This window comes from Ziziphus jujuba, chromosome 5 (genome assembly GCF_031755915.1).
Source record: "Ziziphus jujuba cultivar Dongzao chromosome 5, ASM3175591v1".
NCBI classification, from domain to species: domain Eukaryota; kingdom Viridiplantae; phylum Streptophyta; class Magnoliopsida; order Rosales; family Rhamnaceae; genus Ziziphus; species Ziziphus jujuba.
The window spans coordinates 21,080,339-21,097,860 of record NC_083383.1 but is presented as its reverse complement, the minus strand read 5'-3'; the positions used below and the strand labels follow the sequence as shown (position 1 = coordinate 21,097,860).

Genomic DNA, 17,522 nt, shown 5'->3' with positions numbered 1-17,522 from the left:
GTATAATAAGTATATTTTAAATTTATTTATTACGCATAAAAGAAATGAAGAATCATATTTTGGCTCCTATTTCTATTTCACAAAATTAATAAATATTTATATCTGTATAATAAATTAGGCAATGAAAATTGTTTCATCTTATGGTCCATACCTTATACATAATCAATAATTTAATAAATTTATCCTAAAACAGCTGCAAAAGGAAAAATAAATAAATAGTATGAAAGAACTTAAAAGTTGAAATAGAGTTAGAGCTGACAATTTAGATCATAACATGGTGACACATATCGAAAACGACACGAAGTTAGTGAGTTTAAGTTTATTATAAATGGGTTCAGATCAAAATCAGATCAATCCGTTTAACACAATTAATAAATATGTCAATTTCGAGTTAATTCGTTTAATTCGAAATTAGCTCAAATCGACCTGTTCAATTAAATGTTTCAATTTCAAATTGATCTGTTTAATCTTAAATTAACCCAAATTAACCCGTTTAACTATTAATATGTCAATTAAATCTGACATAATTATAATCCTTTTAAAAATTATAACTTTAATATATTAATTTTACTATTAATAAAACTTTAACTAATATTTTTTTATTACTAAATATCAAACTTATTTAAGGTTGTATTATTCATTTAAAATAATATTTGTTTACTTAAATATAATATGTTTAATATATATATATATATGGATTTTTGGACATTGAAAAAATAAAAATTAATATGCTTAAGAGTACTGAAGATGTAGAAAATTAAAAACATAATTATTAATAAAGTTTTTTGATATTATTTTTAGATAAGTAGTATCACGTTTATTATGTGTATATATATATATATATAACTATTATATAAAATTGTTATATTATCATATCATATGTTATATTATTGTAAGTTTATAACTATAATTATATAGTTTTACATATATATTTTAATTTTGGATTAATTAATAACTAAATTATTTTATTTTATCTGAAATAATTAATTTAAAAAATATAATTTATTTAATTTGACAAATTTTGTGTGAATGGATCGCGTTGACCCGAATTGACCCATTTAATAAATGGGTTATATATGTCATGTCAGGTTATTTGTTTATTAAATAAGTCATGTTCGGGTTGAAGATTTTTTATATTATTAATCAACGGATTGGGTTCAGGTTGAGCAATTTCTACACAATTACTAAACAAGTTGACACGAACAAGACACGCTAACATGAATTGCCACCTCTATTTAGAGATGGCTGCCTCACGCTAGCAATTTAAATCATAACATGGTGACACCATTCGAGAAGGACACGAAGTTAGCATGTTTTGGTTTATTATAAATGGGTTAGGATCTAATTCGGATCAACTCGTTTAACACGATTAATATATATGTTAATTTTGGATTGATCTTATTTAACCCAAAATTGATCTGTTTAATTAAACATACCAATTTCAAATTGACCCATTTAATCCTAAGTTGACCTAAATCGACCCGTTTAACTAAACATGGCAATTAAAGTGTCAATTTAATCCGATACGATTATAACTCATTTAAATTATAATTTTAATATATTAAATTTACCACTAATAAAACTTTAACTAATACTTTTTTATTACTAAATATCAAACTTATTTAAGGTTGTATTATTAATTCTTTTATTAATTAAAAAAATAAAAAATAAAAAATAAAAAATATCGAAATAATATTTGTTTACTTAAATATAATATGTTTAATACATGAATGAATTTATGGACATTGAAAAATAAAAATTAATATGCCTAAGAGTATTAACGATGTAAGAAAATAAAAACATAATTATTAATAAAGTTTTTTCCTATTATTTTTAGAGAAGTAGTATTAAGTTTATTATGTATATATATATATATATATTTATCTATTATATGAGATTGTTATATTATTATATCATATGTTATATTATTGTAAATTTATAACTATAATTATATGATTTTACATATATATTTTGATTTTGGATTAATTAATGATTAAGTTATTTTTATTTTATATGAAATAATTAATTTAAACAAAATAATTTATTTAATTAGATAAATTTTATGTAAACAAATCAATTTCGTGTAAATAGGTCACGCTGATCCAAATTGACCCATTTAATAAAACGAATTATACAAATTATATCAGGTTACTTGTTTATTAAACGGATCGTATTTAGATTGAAGATTCCTGACATGATTAATAAACAAATCAAGTTTGGATTGAACAATTTTAACACAATTAATAAATGGATTAATACAAATACGACAAGATAACAAGAATTGCCACCTCTAAAATAGACAATACAAAAAGGAAAAATGAAGGTTGGAGAAAGTAAACTCAATTTACTTTTTATATGTTTGAAGAGAATGGAGACCTTATAGCATTGCAAGAAATAAAAACAAGTAAACTAATGAATTATTGGTACATCACGTGAAATCTTCAGCCTTCGAGGCTTGGACAAAATACATATATTCTTTTACATTTGTCATATTTTCTTCCTAATTACTTGTAGTAGCTGTTGTTGTTGTTGGCATTTTTTTTTTTTTTTTCTGGTTTAGTTAAAAAGGTAAATGATATTTCAGAAAGAACCTGCACATATTCTTTAACTAGTGAACAATCACTCTCCTACAGGCTACGTCTACGCAATTTCAAAATCCAGTATTCTTTTAAATCTTTTCCATCAAACTCGACTATATTTCCTTTCAAATTGATGAAACCAGGTATAAAACATCCAAATATAAGAAATGATTTCGTAAAATTACAATTTCCACCAACAAAGACCAATAATACTGACATTTTCCTTCGACAACTGATACTATCTTCAACATTTCCGTCAAAATCTGTCGAAAAAACCTCAGATATCATCAAGAATTACCGATATGTCCAATATCTTTATCCACAACATTGACAAATATACCTTACACCACCCTACTGGTATTGAGGCCATGGAAATTCCAATACCACCACCAAGATGCCAAAGATATCGTCAATATTTGCATCCTTGTTCTAACCACGATAATAATAAAAAAAGGCTATCGGTAACGAAAATGGTGGAGTACCAATATGTTTGCTGTAACCTGCATCAAGTTACCATGCTAAAACCAGCAAAAACAGCCGTAAATGTGAAGTCAAACTCAATAATGAAGGTTTTGGCCTCTTGACAAATCCTCAGTCCAGCTTTTACAGAGAACCAAATTGGCATTTATTTGATTTCCGAATATATATATATATTTGAATGTATGTACAAACTTACGGAATTCTTGTGGCTTGTATATAATTTATGCGTCTATCTTTTTTTTTTTTTCTTTTTTTTCTTTTTTTTTCCCTTTTCGTTGATAACAAAACTATACAAAACTAATAACAATTGAGCATAATAACTAGCTTCCTCTCATGAGTCAAATGAGCTCAAAATCTAAGCGAGCAGGTGGCTGATACTCGGTAATCGTTGTAAATCACCTCCAGATATGTGTCCTGTCGTGTACTTGGATGTTCAAGCCAATTACTGCCGCAGAAAGAACCCATCTTATGCATGCCTGGTGTTTCCCAGACTACCATAATTGGAAGATTACCCAAAAACATCAAAAATCTTCATCCTCAGTGGTAATATAGTTGCCAATATCTGCTCTCCCTCAACAGGGCACACGCCATCTGGTGTTTACCCTCCAGTGCCTCAATATCTGCTCTCCCTTGAATCACATAATTGTTTATTCGTGAAAATCCTCATAAGGAGAGGATCCACTTGATGTGTCACTTTCAAATGGAGTGGTCTCCCTAGGCGATGAGGGAAGTGAGTCTCTCTGTTGGGAGGATGAACCTGTTATAAAGCAAAGTATCAATCACACAATCTGCTTAAATTGGGAAATTTACAGAAATTTGTTTTTTTTTTTTTTGTTTTTTTGGGATTGAGGTGGAGGAACAAAGCAAAGATCTAGAGTTCATAAGCTGAGAAAGTATAGTGATATTTGTTGAGTACTGGAACTGTGTAAACTTCCTAGAGATGATGAACAAAGTTGACGTATGTGTCAATTATGAAGTTCCTGGACTAAGAACATCCACCCTTAGAAGAAAATAAAAGGAGATAATTATTATATTGAAATACTACAAACCTTTTTGTCCCCTAGAGCGGAACTTTTTTGTATGTCGCCTGATTAGCCTCTTTGCTTTTGTTATTGTGAGCTGCCTAGCAAAGGGAGAGAACTCTGCATCGCTTTCACTCCAATCACCTTGGAAATCATTATCCGCTTCACCCCTCATGGTCCTTAGGACAAATGCCTTTGCCTTGCGACGTTGAGTATTAAAAAGACCTCTTACAGAAGTGACAAATCCATCACCTGCACCATCACTTGGACGCTTGAGAAAAGTCAACTGATCAGCTCTGCCTCCCAGACCCTCATTATCACTGAAATTAAGGTCACTATCAGGAACAGCTGCACCACTGGGTTCCCTCTGACTATGTGCTTTGTCTTTAAACTTCTTACCCTACAAAAGTAAGGAAGAGAAGCGGGTTTAATACAAAAAAAGTTAATGATAAAATTATACTGCAGACCTATGTTTCAAAGATATGAAAGAGAGATTAGACTTAGTCAACAGGAATTCTAATATTTTATTTTCCCTAATGCTCAAAACAGTAACAAATCTGAGATCTGTAGACAATAAAATATTTAACACCTCTTACTTAGGAGAAGAAGAACATTTATAATTTTATGTCACCACGTAGATAATCTAATATCATTTGAAGCTGATAAAATATCAAGTTAGAAGTCCAAAAAGTGTGCTAAAAAAATTATTCGATCATCTATTTTAGGGGTACTAAAAGCAATCCCAAATGTAGGCTAAAAATAGATACTAGATAACAGCAATTTGTGGCTTTGATGGGTTGAGAATTCAATAGCAAAACGGATATGCAACCCATTACCTGCATTCCAGTCACAGACTTTAAGACACCCCAGATTATATGCTTCTTAACACGTGAGAATAATCTTCGCCAAGTCCCAGTGAACTCAACACGGTGAAATGTATCCATTAGCAACTTAAGATCATTCACAACAAATCTTGATCCTTCATAAGTAACCAACAGCTCGACCTTGCAACAAAAATATAGAACATTTGATTACAAAAACATAAGCACTAAACAAACAAAAGATTAGGAAGTCACAAGCAAACCAACCTGACTTATCTTGATATTGTGGAACTCCATCATCTTTCGTGGCCTGGATCGTTTATCATCTTGTGACTTTGCCACCTTTTTATCCTCATGAGATGACCTGCCAGATTTCAGAGCTTTGGGGTCCTTCAATTTATTCTTAGAGGATTCATCTTGGTCAGCAGAACCAAGTGGGCCACTTTTTGATGAAAAACTCTGTAAGACAAGCTCATTAGCAACAGACTCTGCCACAGTTTCTTCCCATGTTCTGTCAAAAGAAGATGTTCTTCTCAACTCCGGGGTCAGTTTTGACGTCTGCACAGAATCAGAAAACAATTAGGAATGACAGAGATAGCTTATGGTATTCCAAATAAGATATAAGAAAGAAATATCACATTTTTTCCAGCATACAATAGATTTATTCTTGTAATGCATCACATGCCTAAGAATAATAAGAACATCTACCAGCACTGTTTCCTCCTTTCTAGTTGATTTCAAAAGCCACAAGAAAGAAGAGACTTGAAAACTCACTTGAGTAGAATCAGCATGAAGAGAAGGTTGATCAGAAGCAGGAGCAAAGACACCAGATTTAGAAGAGGGCTCAATTTCTTTTGTTGTATGGCTGCTTGAAGCAGGGGCTTCATGGATTGATAAGCCTTTCTTTACACGTTTTGAACCAGCAGTGGTTGAAACCTTCCAAACCTCCTACATTTTCACAATTTGCAGCGCAGTTGTCATAGTTTTACTACAAAGTACCTGGTCATTTTAGAATGATTTGCATAAAGAAGCTATTATCAATTTTGATCAATAAAATCTCCTACTGACCTGCCGCCTCAGTGAATCTTGTCCTTCTTCTGGGAAGAAATATTCCCACATCATTCTGTACATTGTCTCCGTTAAATGAATCTTAAGGGGGTAAATTTCTACCTACAGTTCAATGGATAACTCATCAAACAAACAACAATTTGTTCAGAAAGTTGATAATTTAATTTGAGACATGTACCACCATAAATTTCCAAACAAAAAGTAAAACGTGCATTTTTTCATGAGGATCACCCTTCAATCATGTTAAGTGGTTCTAAACTGTCAAAAAGTGACTAAGAAATCTTAGCAGTTTCCATTATGTATGTAATAGGCATCAATGCAATCTGGTAATATTATTATAGCTTCTAGCATTCAATCTGAAACATCCTCAGCCACTCTCTACACTGCTTGAAAAATGATTGCACGATTAGCATTCCAAGATGAAGGGAAAATTCCAGAATGAGGTTTCATATGTGAGAAAATGAAGAATCCACAATTTATTTGGAAGTATCACAAAAATGTTCATGGTATTCTGCTATTTTTCACCTTTTCTGAAGAAATCTCTATCGACATGACACTATATCTGTATATTTAGAAACATAAATATTAGATGGAAAGAAATAGAAAAGAGAGAAGAAATAGAATTCCGGTGCAAAAGCCTGCTATGTAAGAAGGAGGTGTCTTTAAACTCCTTGGATGAGAAAGCCCACAGCCAAAGTTCTAATTCTATATCCGAGATGTAATCAAAACTTATAAATCTATCTTCAAATATCCTCCTCCCCTTTCTCTCCAACCATAAGAGTTAATACTACCTTCTATTCCTAGAATACGGGATCCAAGGGATAAATCCAATATAAGTTTACATATATCTGACTTATCACACTTATCACTAACCTCTTTCTTTTGTTTTTTTATTTACTTTTTCTTACATATATATATATATATATATAGTATTTTCTTACTGCCTAATGTCTTTTTTCCTTTATTTCATTTTATAAAATTCTAACTTTATATTAGACCTTTTTATATTCCTTCTTTCCTCTATTTTGCAGGGGGTGATGGTGTTGAGAGTTTTATGATAGGAGAACAAGAGGGGGGGAAAAAATCAAAATTAGACAAAGAAGCAGTAAGATTGAGAACTAACTAATTTAATTATTATGAACTTATGTTTTCATTACTATTTTTATTATTTTCTAATATTTCCTATGAAAAATTGAGGCTTACATCTCAGTCCGCCTCAAAAATGCCTTAAATATGCCCTACACCTTTTAAAACATTCAATGAGACCCCACTAAGTAGCCTTAACACATACCCCCACAATATTTTTCCTCTACTACTGCTCCCAAATCCTTCAAAACCATACCCATACAAAACAGCTCCCAAATCCTTCAAAACCATACCCATACAACCAGTTTTGTATGGGTCAAGTATGAAGCCAACCATGCATCTGAACTTCCATGAATTTATAAGAATCCTGTAATCACCATAACCAAGTCCCAACGCATGTCCATACTTTTGATAACCTTGCACAATAAAATACCTACTCCAAAAGGAATATTCAAAAACATTTGCCTAACAAGACTTTATACAATATTTTACTTCTTCATGTTACCCACTCCAAGACCCTTTTTGATTTAGCTCTAAACACTACTTCCTAAAGAAACAAATGCTCTTCAAAACTGTCACCACTACATTTCAATCTCGAGTTTTTCAAGCCACAGCTAGAACCGTGAAAAGAGAATATATAAAACAAGATGGAAATAGAGGTGACCTTCTCTATCCTTCAAGCACACTCTTTGCTACCACTGTGCATGGTGTTCACTAGATTAGTAAAGCACCCTTTTTATTTAATGGGTTTTTAATGCTCTACTAAACAGGAGATTCAATTGGAAGGCACAACATATTGTGGCCTTTTCACATGTCTAGAAGGAAAGATACAGTAAAAAAATTTAAAATAAAAAAAGATAACAGTACAAATCATTGAAGCTAAAATAATTTCTTCCATGGATTGCACTGTGTTCCTCATACTTACCAGATCTTAATTTTCTACTTAATTTGACAATTTATCAAAGTAGAAAAACAATCTCTATACAACTCATTGTTCAATATCGTAGCTCAAACAGGACATACAAGATATGTTTCCAGTGCATTAACATTGTCTTAACAAACAAAAAACAAAAAACCAAAAAACCAAAAAAAAAAAAAAAAACAAAAAAACAAAAATCAAAATAAATAAATAAATAACAAAAAACAAAACGCAAGAGCATCAATGTGAGAGGCACATAGAGATTCCACTGGAGCTAATTCTCCATATTCCATGTATTGCCAAGTTCTGAAGAAAATTTAACATGGAGTTCTCAGAAAACTGAACCCGTTTCAACCAAGAAATTCCAATTAAAATCAGCAACTTCAATCCTCCCAACAGCATCACTACACTAGTTACTCTGAGTAAGGGTTGGGATGCGATGTTCATGGACACCATAAATGTATCCCATACAAGTTAGCACTATATATGCTCAAGTTCTACTGCCATTTCTTAGGACACATTTTTACCTGAGTAACTTCTTTAAATAGAAGATACTACGGATTGCATCTTATTCCACCACAATATGATTTCACTCCCATCATGGATTTCAAATTCTAGTTCTTACTGACAGTAGCAGCCAATATAAATCCATGTGGAGTGCGACAACCAACACTAACAAAAAACAAGACTGCATAGGAAATTAAATTTAATATTGGCAAAATGAACTAATAAATATACTTATTATATGAAGCTTTCAAGCACATAAATGATGACCATAGTGAGGATTTCAAAATAGATTTTCTGGAAAGATCTTGAAACAACTTGAATTATTACGATTATACAATGGAAAATGAAGATAGAATTCTATAAATTTTCTAATTTTCATTAGATATGTAAAATATTGAATAGATAATGAAATAAAAGAGCATGAAGTGGAGAGACAATCCATGCATGCCAGTATTTAAAAACAACATTTACCAAAAGAAAAAAGAATTCAAAAACAACAAAGAACATAAAGAAACCTTTTAAAGACTCCGAATTGTAAATAATTCAGAACGTTTCGTAGAAAAGAACTACTAAATGGGTTATGTTACTATGAGTGTTGGATACTTGGACACTGACAAGCTCCATATGTGGAAAAACTTCCAAAGTAGATGGATCCTATACTTGGACACATAACCAAAACCAGACGCGACACCCATGTCCAAGCAACATAGTAAATGGTCCACAGTGTTTGAAGTTTTAGTAAATATTTTGATTGGCTGCTAGAATCTATGTGATGAACCGGCTCAGACTTGAGGAAAATCTATCATAAGACAGAAGCTTGACCTCCAGCAACTGTTTTTCCTATAATGATCTGATCATTCTTTGAACCTCCGAAACCCTCTAGCATTGATGAAGAAAAAAGGAAATATAATAGTTTTCTAGGGTTCTTTCCCTCTTGCTTAATTTGGTAATCGTGGCATAGCCATATCCTGTGCACATCTTGATGTTATGACAAACCAAACAGAACCTCATATAAAAGGTTATATATCCTTTCTAGGGTTCTTTCTTTTTTCCCTCTTTGCATGATATCCTATGCGAAGGAAAGGTTATACATGTTCAACCCCATTTGAAGAAAAAAGAAGAGTTATTACCTGAAAAAGTTCAAGAATAGAATTTCCATCCTTTGGAGATCCTTGCTTCGCATCAACACGCAACATGACTTTTCTGCAGACAAAAATATACAAACAGAGGTGGAGCCAGGACATTAATGGTATGGGGCCAAGAATCTTAAAAAGAAAAGAAGAAAAAAGGAAAATAAAAAAACCAAGATAATTCAATTTTAACAAAATAATAGTAAATGAAATACAAATATAATTTTATGATAACGTTTTCAACTCAATCAAATATCAACTCATAAATAAATAATAATAAATTAAACAATAGTTAAAGTAGAAGCCTTCATTATTTCAAACGTCCAAAATATTCTATAAGAACTCTAAGTTCCAAAATTAAACTATACATAATTGTAGTTCTATAAGAAAATTAATAATAGTTATAAAATAATAAAATATTAAAACACAATAAATAAAATAAAAGCAGTTCGTATACATGTTATTCACCTCTAATAGAAAAAATAAGAATAATAATAATAATAATAATAAAATCAAGTTACATGATTTCTTGGGTATTTTGGTTTGTTTATTGTGTTTTCATTGCAGATTGTATAGAATGTCAACATCACGGAACAACTATAGTTTGTTTAAGTTAGAGTAAGAGATCATAAGGTTATAAACTGATTAAATTAATGCTTTAAAATTAAAAAAGTTAGTTGGGATCGTCCACAATGTATACTAAAATAGTTTCAAAATAGCATAAAATGGGACCCAAGAAAGAAATAAGTCTTACTTTGGGGGCCACATAAGGTAGATTAATTAAAATATATATATATATATATAACAAAATAATAAAAAAATACGTTAAATATAAAAAGTTTTCGCAGGGGCAGAGTGGCCATGGCCCCCCTCAGGCCACAATGTGGCTCCACCACTTGATACTGAAAACGTAGAGTATGAAGCTTACAAAAAATAGAACATTTGAAAAGGCACAACAATTCTCATACTATAATGGAAATTCTATAAATAGAAGAACACAAATCAGATTACAGAGCAAAATAACATTTTTCAAAATACGCTACCTCATCATGGTGGATGAACCAAGAAAAAGTAAACACTCATTGTATAAACCATATAAATTTTGTAATTCCCATATAAGTGAATGACTGAAAATAGATTTCATAACATGAAATTTTGAACAATTTTGCATGAATATATAACGATATTGAGTATGGAAAGGATGTTTTGTTCCAGACAAATATAAATGACAAAAATGTTTGATGAAGATTCTGATAATATGGTAATTTTTTTTTACTTGCTACTTATGACTGTTATATATCCTTCTTAAGGCAGTCAAAGAGGCTGCTTTAAACAGGAAAAGGACTTAGAAGTTGTAAATAAAATCCTATCATATAATTCAAACCGAAGTTTGTTGATAAAATAAAGAAAGCTATCCTATCCATTTCAAACATATCAGATTATGGGAACAGAACTATAAAAATTAGGAGAACACAGGAACAACCTTTCAAAAACCATGAATACATCCTAAAACCATGAATAAATGCCATTAATATCTTGAAAAGTAGAGGAAATTAGACTACATTAACTAATAAGTGCGCATGAATGGCCATGCCCAAATTTTCATAGCAAAACCCATCATATGGATATAATTTGTATGATGGGCAAACAGAAGTAAAAAACTCATAATCAATGGGTTATAAAAATGATAAATTAAAACAATTCTTAAGGCATCGCTTCAGTCTTCTCAATTCATCAAACTAAAAGCATTGCAAAAAGGCCAAAAACAGTTTCAACCAGAGAAGAGTTAAAAACAGAAGCTACATGTGTAATTAGAATTGACTGGTAACATGGCAGTAGAGAAGATAGGAAGGAAAGAGGAATCACTTTTAACTTTTGAGAAAGCATATGATGGTGGACTGTGATACTTTGAAATTTGTGTTGGTAAAAAAACATTTGGCGATAATGGAGGTTATTTAAGATCAGGAAATTTTGTAGTTTATTTGATTGGAAGACCAATGTAAATTCGGTGCCTCTAGAGGATTGAGGCAAGAGGATCCTATATCTCCATTTATTTACTTCAATAATAGTTGTTTGAGTAGAATGATGGAAATTGCAAAAGAGAGCAGCTCAATTGAAGTTTTTGCCGTAGGAAGGAAGAGGGTTTACATACTTGCAACTTGCGGATGAGACTTTTTTCATTTTGATGAGATTAAGTTTAGGAATTCGGTTAATTTGCTGGAGATATTTAGTTTAGGGTAAGGTTCTAAAGATTAACACACCCAAATGTGATAATAACACTAAGAAGACATAATCTTTAGCTTCTTGGATTTGTTGTGAACTAGGTGAATGAGCCTTGAAATATGGAAAACCGGTTTGCAGTAAAATAGAAGGAATGATAGGACAATTTTATGGGATGGTAAGAATGAAGGATTCAAAGATCACTTGGTTTAAACTATAGCATAATTCAAAGATCACTTGGTTTAAACTATAGTGTATAAGTAGGAAACATCAAATGGTGGTTGGATGAAACCATGACACAAAGAAAACAAAAAGAGTAAAGAAATAATTCTAAAATTGGAATGACTTGTCATTAAAGGAAAAGTAATTTAAAGGGAATATTAGATGGTGTAGTTGGGAAGAGGCACATACTTTCCCCATTCTGGTGGAGGATTCCATGCTGATAAAAGCATATCTGACTTGGCAAGAGGTAGGCAGTTTCTAACAACAAAATATTTTGTTGTAAACTGAGCAACACCAACATCCTTGTAATCCCGGTCAAAGTCATAAATCTGTAAAAGGGGGAAGTATTAAAATATATATATTATATATATATATATGTATGCCAGATTCTTAAAGGATATAATGCTACCAAAAACATAATTGGAGCATAAACCCATCAAACCATATGACAAAGTAAAGTTGCCAAGTACAATGGATATTTCTTAATCCACAGAAGGGTCAAAGCGTCTTTCCATTTTAATAGTACATTATTCATAAAAAAATGGTAACATGAATTGATGAAAACAACTAGAAAAAAGCACCTAGATCACAAAAAAGAATTTCCTAAGATGCAAGAATAATAGATTGCAAATGTAAGGAAGGATTCCTGAAACTAAAAAGTTACATCACAGATGAAGTTACTTGGCACACTGTGAGAGAGAGAGAGAGAGAGAGAGGTTCAAATATTATCATGCAGATGCACAAAAAGGCTTTGAAAAGCCAATAAATGTGATTTGCGACTTGAATCATTTTATGAAAAAGTTGTATCTTGTAACATAATCTATCAAATCATAACTGTATATACACTCGCAGATTTTTATGTTATTCCCAAAATAATCCATTCTTGTTCCTTGTATTACATATATCTTTTTTTGGTTTACATATATCCTAAACATATATAAAAGTGCCAACAGTGAAAACAATAATCAATATAGAAGTTCTAATAACTATTTTGAAAATCAAAGGTTTTATATTCAATTATTAATTTCATTTTCAATGGAGTCATCAACACCACTCCTAGATGACAAGAAATTTTTACTTCATATTTTTGACAAAACAACACAGATTCACAAAAAACGTAATATATAATAGGACAACATGTTGCAATTTTTTTTTTTTTTTTTTTTAAAGGATAAGAAACTAAACTTTATTTTAAATTAAAACCATACAATACAAAATTAGCGGATAAGAAATCCTGAAAAGATCGTTAGCAAAAACAAAAAAAAAAAAAAAAAAAAAAAAAAAAAAAAAAAACTAACAATCTCCTTAAAACAAAATATCCTTTCAACATAAACTAATCATGAAAAATGGGTAATCTTAAATTTTTTTTGAAGACGATGCCCAAAAGAAGCCAAGGACATAATTTGATCCCACATGGAATTCATATCATGAAAATTATCCAAAATCCAAAAAGAATCCTTCCATTTCTTTCCAACTAACCCAAAATGCAGCTAAAATTCCACATCTCCAAAAAACCTTCTCTTTTTATCACCTCCAAGGTCCAATAAACAATCAACCAATAGGGGTAAAAACATTTAGGATAAATCCAACAAGTCTCAACTTCTCTCAAACATCTATCTCAAAGCAATGCGGCAAGCTCACAAGAAAAATAAATGATCAACAGTCTCACAATTTTTTTCATACACATTATACAATATAGAGAAGAACAAGCTAATATGTGGCCTTCTTCTTTGAAAAAAAAATGAGGTATCAATCTTTCCACACGCTAAAACATATAAAAACCTGAACCCTGGTAGGGATCCCAGTGGGATGATCAATAAAAAAATTAAGGAAATATTTGCATGAAAAGATATTGGAAAACTAAAGAGCTCATTTTCTAGTGTTCCAACTATTAAGAGAGAGAGAGAGAGAGAGAGAGAGAGAGAGAGAGAGAAGCTTGAGAGAAAATTTATAAAAGAAGAGAACTCCAAAATTCTCTATCATTCAAATTCCTGTGGTTGATGTTCCAAGCAATAGAGCTAGTATGAACATCAATGGAAAATAAATAAATAAATAAATAAATAATAATAATAATAATCAGATAGGTATGCTCTTTAACATTGATAATCAATACAATCTAAGAAACAATGAGGAAAACGGAGCATCCCACTTCCAAGAATCTTCTTAGAATCTGATCATGTCAGCTCTTCCCACCTTCAGTTTAGTTGGGCTAAAATGGATAGCCCAGAGAAATAAACTTCCAAGGACTTCGAAAAGATACTTTAGTCACAATATTAGAATACCAAACATTTGAATTAAGTCCATACTTCTAACAACCCTGCCCCACATGGAATCTTTCTCTAATGGGAATCTACACAACCACTTTCCTAGGACAGCAATTTTCCAGTTTTCAATACTTCTAATACCTAACCTACCTTTTGCTTTATCCTTCATGATGTCATCCCAAGAAACCAAATGATCTTGAAAACCTTCTCACAAGCCTCCCATAATAACATTCTCATCAAACTGCCAATCTTCCCTTATACTACCTTAGGAAGTTTAAAAAAAGAAAGAAAATAAATGGGAATGCTAGATGATAGAGACTGAACTAAGTAAGTCGTTCTCCCCTAGAGAGAGGAAAAAAAAAAAAAAAAAAAAAAAAAAAAAATCCACCCAGACAGTCTGTAACACAATTTAGCTAAAAATGGCTGTTGAAAAGTCAGTTTTATAAGAATTGCCTCCTACAGGAATACCAAGACCTTACAGAACATATTATACTAACATACATATAGTTCTATTTGTTGCAATTTACACTCAAACTGATTTATTGCCTATTGGTCCAAAACCATGCATATTGATATTGTATGATACTAACATCCACACCAATAAAGGATTTGCTATCATATCCTTTACGTTCAAATAATGCTTTTGACCAGGAATAAGATTACAAAGAGAATGGGGGGAGAGAGGTGGTGGGTGGTGGTTAAAGGAAAAAAATTCTTTTAGCAAGGACTTCATAGAGATTCTCCAGATTTGGGCAGCTTGGTATTCAAATCAGAACAAGTTTTGTCCTAGTTCTAGTTCATATGCTTGTTGCTCAGGTTTAGCTTGATGCATCTAGTTTTCTTGCTGAAGTTCAAGTAGCCTGGTTTCATGAGTTTCGCAAAGTGAATTTCAATTTTATACTTCACAACCAACACAATGACATATTGTTGACATAACATAAATTTTTCGAACATTAATAATAGTCTACACAAATCGTAAAATGTTATTATAAAATTCATTTCATATAAACATTTCTCTACTTAATACTGGAAGGAGTTTAAGAATTCTAAACTGAAAAACAGATGATATTCCATATAGCAAAGAATTTCCTTCAAGAAAACTAAAGTTTTTTTTTTAACCTAAAGTTATCATTTGATGTATTTAAGACTACAAAATGGTAACATTAATTAATATGATTTTAAAAAATAAATAAATAAGTTCAACCTTCCTGCACATAGCACATGCATGTACTCATTTCATTCACCATGCTTTATAACAATTTCAAACCACAGACAGGATTTGATCAAAGCTTCAATTGAAAGTATACTTTTCCAAAGCTACATAAACCTTTAAGATACTAATTCAGTTTTACATTGTCCATCAATCAGCATTCAAAGCCACATTCAATTAGCATTCCTATAGATATACTATTCAACTGGGAACCATCTCCCTAATTATGATGGGAGAAAAGATATGGGTGACACATAAATTAATGATTTGAAACTAAAAAACTAGTGCAAGTGACAAGCCTAGCCACATCACCATGTCTCCCATTAAAAGTTGGGAGATCAAATCTATATATACCAATATATAGAAGATATTTGACAAATATCATCTTGGCTCTTGAATAGATTCACTCAACAATGTAAAATTAGGGTCTTAACTACCTATAACTTCTCATTAATTATGCACTGTTGCATGTACCTATTTGAGATGATTTGTCAAAATTCTTTTGTCAAATATGTTGGTTTTTGAAATATTTTCCATACACATACATATATATTCGGCGAATATGGAGGCAACCAACCAAAAGTTTGGTACATTTCTTAATCTCAAGAGAAACACCCTTCCCCTAGTTTCACTGTTACAAACAGCAAACAAGCATATATAATACCATTTATTTTAAATTCAAAGTTTAGACATCCACAGACATAATGAAAATATTCATCCATAACTATTCAAATTCAAAGTTTTACACCCAAAAATTTGGAATTATTAAATAAGATTTCACTATTTCAAACATCTTATCTAATAATTATTTGGAGCACGAGAAAACCAGAGTTTTATAAACATATGCAATTCCTGAAGTAGAAAGAGATACAGAAACACAAGATAAAGCAAAAGTAACATAAATATATTTTCAATCACAAACAGTGTTCTGAATATCTCGGGAAACTCACCAAATCATTTATCTCAGCTTCAGCAAAAGATTTGCCATCAACAAGCATACTCCAAACAACTTTGTTAATTTGCAAAGAAATCCGCATAGCATAGGATGGACTTTTGTTTTTCTCCTTTTCCATTAGTCTTATCTGAGCAGCCTTTTGCAAAGCCATCCTTAACGAAGCAGATGCTGCCTTCCGAGATTTTTTTGCATTGATAAGCTCTCTCTTTAGCCCTTGGACCTGTGAATGTGAAAGCTCATTTTGTTTACAATCTAATGTTTACTACAGAAATACCAAATCAAACAATACCAACAAATACATACCATTACCGGCACAAATAATAAAGGTAGAGAGAGAAAGAGAGGAAAAATATGAGCAATGGGCAGAACAGTAAATTTTAATGGTACATCAGCCAACCCATATTCTACGGTTTATAGCTACACTTCTTTCCCCACTGAAATGTCAAATATCAGACTTAATTTCTCTAGTATCTACACTTCTGTCAATCCACCTAGCATGACATGCAACAAGTGCTATGAAAAAATTAAAAGAACAAAAAAGCTTAAAAACTTCATTAAAGAGATTGTTAAAGATTACAGATAAGGTCTTGACTGTTTTTTGGGTAAAATACTTGAAAAAAGGGACTGTCTGAAGATAAAAGTCAAGATTTTGGAATCTTTACCAGATTCAACTTCAAAGGATTCAACGGTACACTTTATTCATGTGTCATGTATTTTGGAGATAAGCTTTTAGCTTTATGTTTTTCCATATGGTAGATTTCGCATCTTTTTGAAAATTCACATTATTCTCCATTTATTCATAAAGTAATGTTTCTTCTCTGCATGTATATATATATATATAAAAGACTTGATGAAGAACAGTTAAATTTCCTCAAACCCAAATCCATTATAGAATATAGAAAATTCATCATACTAATGTGATTCAACTGCAGAAACACACATTCACGAGCTGTATATATAGCCCTGTTTCTATAGTACAAAGATGATATGAAACAAAGCATTGCAGTCATAATCTATCACGGACTTTCAGATTATGCAC

The 17,522-nt window shown here is 31.2% G+C and overlaps 1 protein-coding gene across 1 annotated transcript in view; it reads right to left on the bottom strand.

Annotated features, from left to right (window-relative positions):
• Positions 1-3,180: 3,180 nt before the first annotated feature.
• The window catches only part of LOC107406774 (protein SABRE), a 38,850-nt gene continuing 24,508 nt past the window's right edge, over positions 3,181-17,522 (bottom strand). Inside the window, exons 15-23 of the mRNA XM_048475960.2 lie at positions 16,479-16,703; positions 12,244-12,383; positions 9,613-9,685; positions 5,971-6,072; positions 5,677-5,850; positions 5,170-5,460; positions 4,918-5,085; positions 4,109-4,481; positions 3,181-3,816 (exon numbers count right to left, since the gene is read on the bottom strand). Coding sequence (XP_048331917.2) covers positions 3,707-3,816; positions 4,109-4,481; positions 4,918-5,085; positions 5,170-5,460; positions 5,677-5,850; positions 5,971-6,072; positions 9,613-9,685; positions 12,244-12,383; positions 16,479-16,703 — 1,656 coding nt within the window. The 3' untranslated portion in view covers positions 3,181-3,706. The remainder of the gene's footprint in view (positions 3,817-4,108; positions 4,482-4,917; positions 5,086-5,169; positions 5,461-5,676; positions 5,851-5,970; positions 6,073-9,612; positions 9,686-12,243; positions 12,384-16,478; positions 16,704-17,522) is intronic.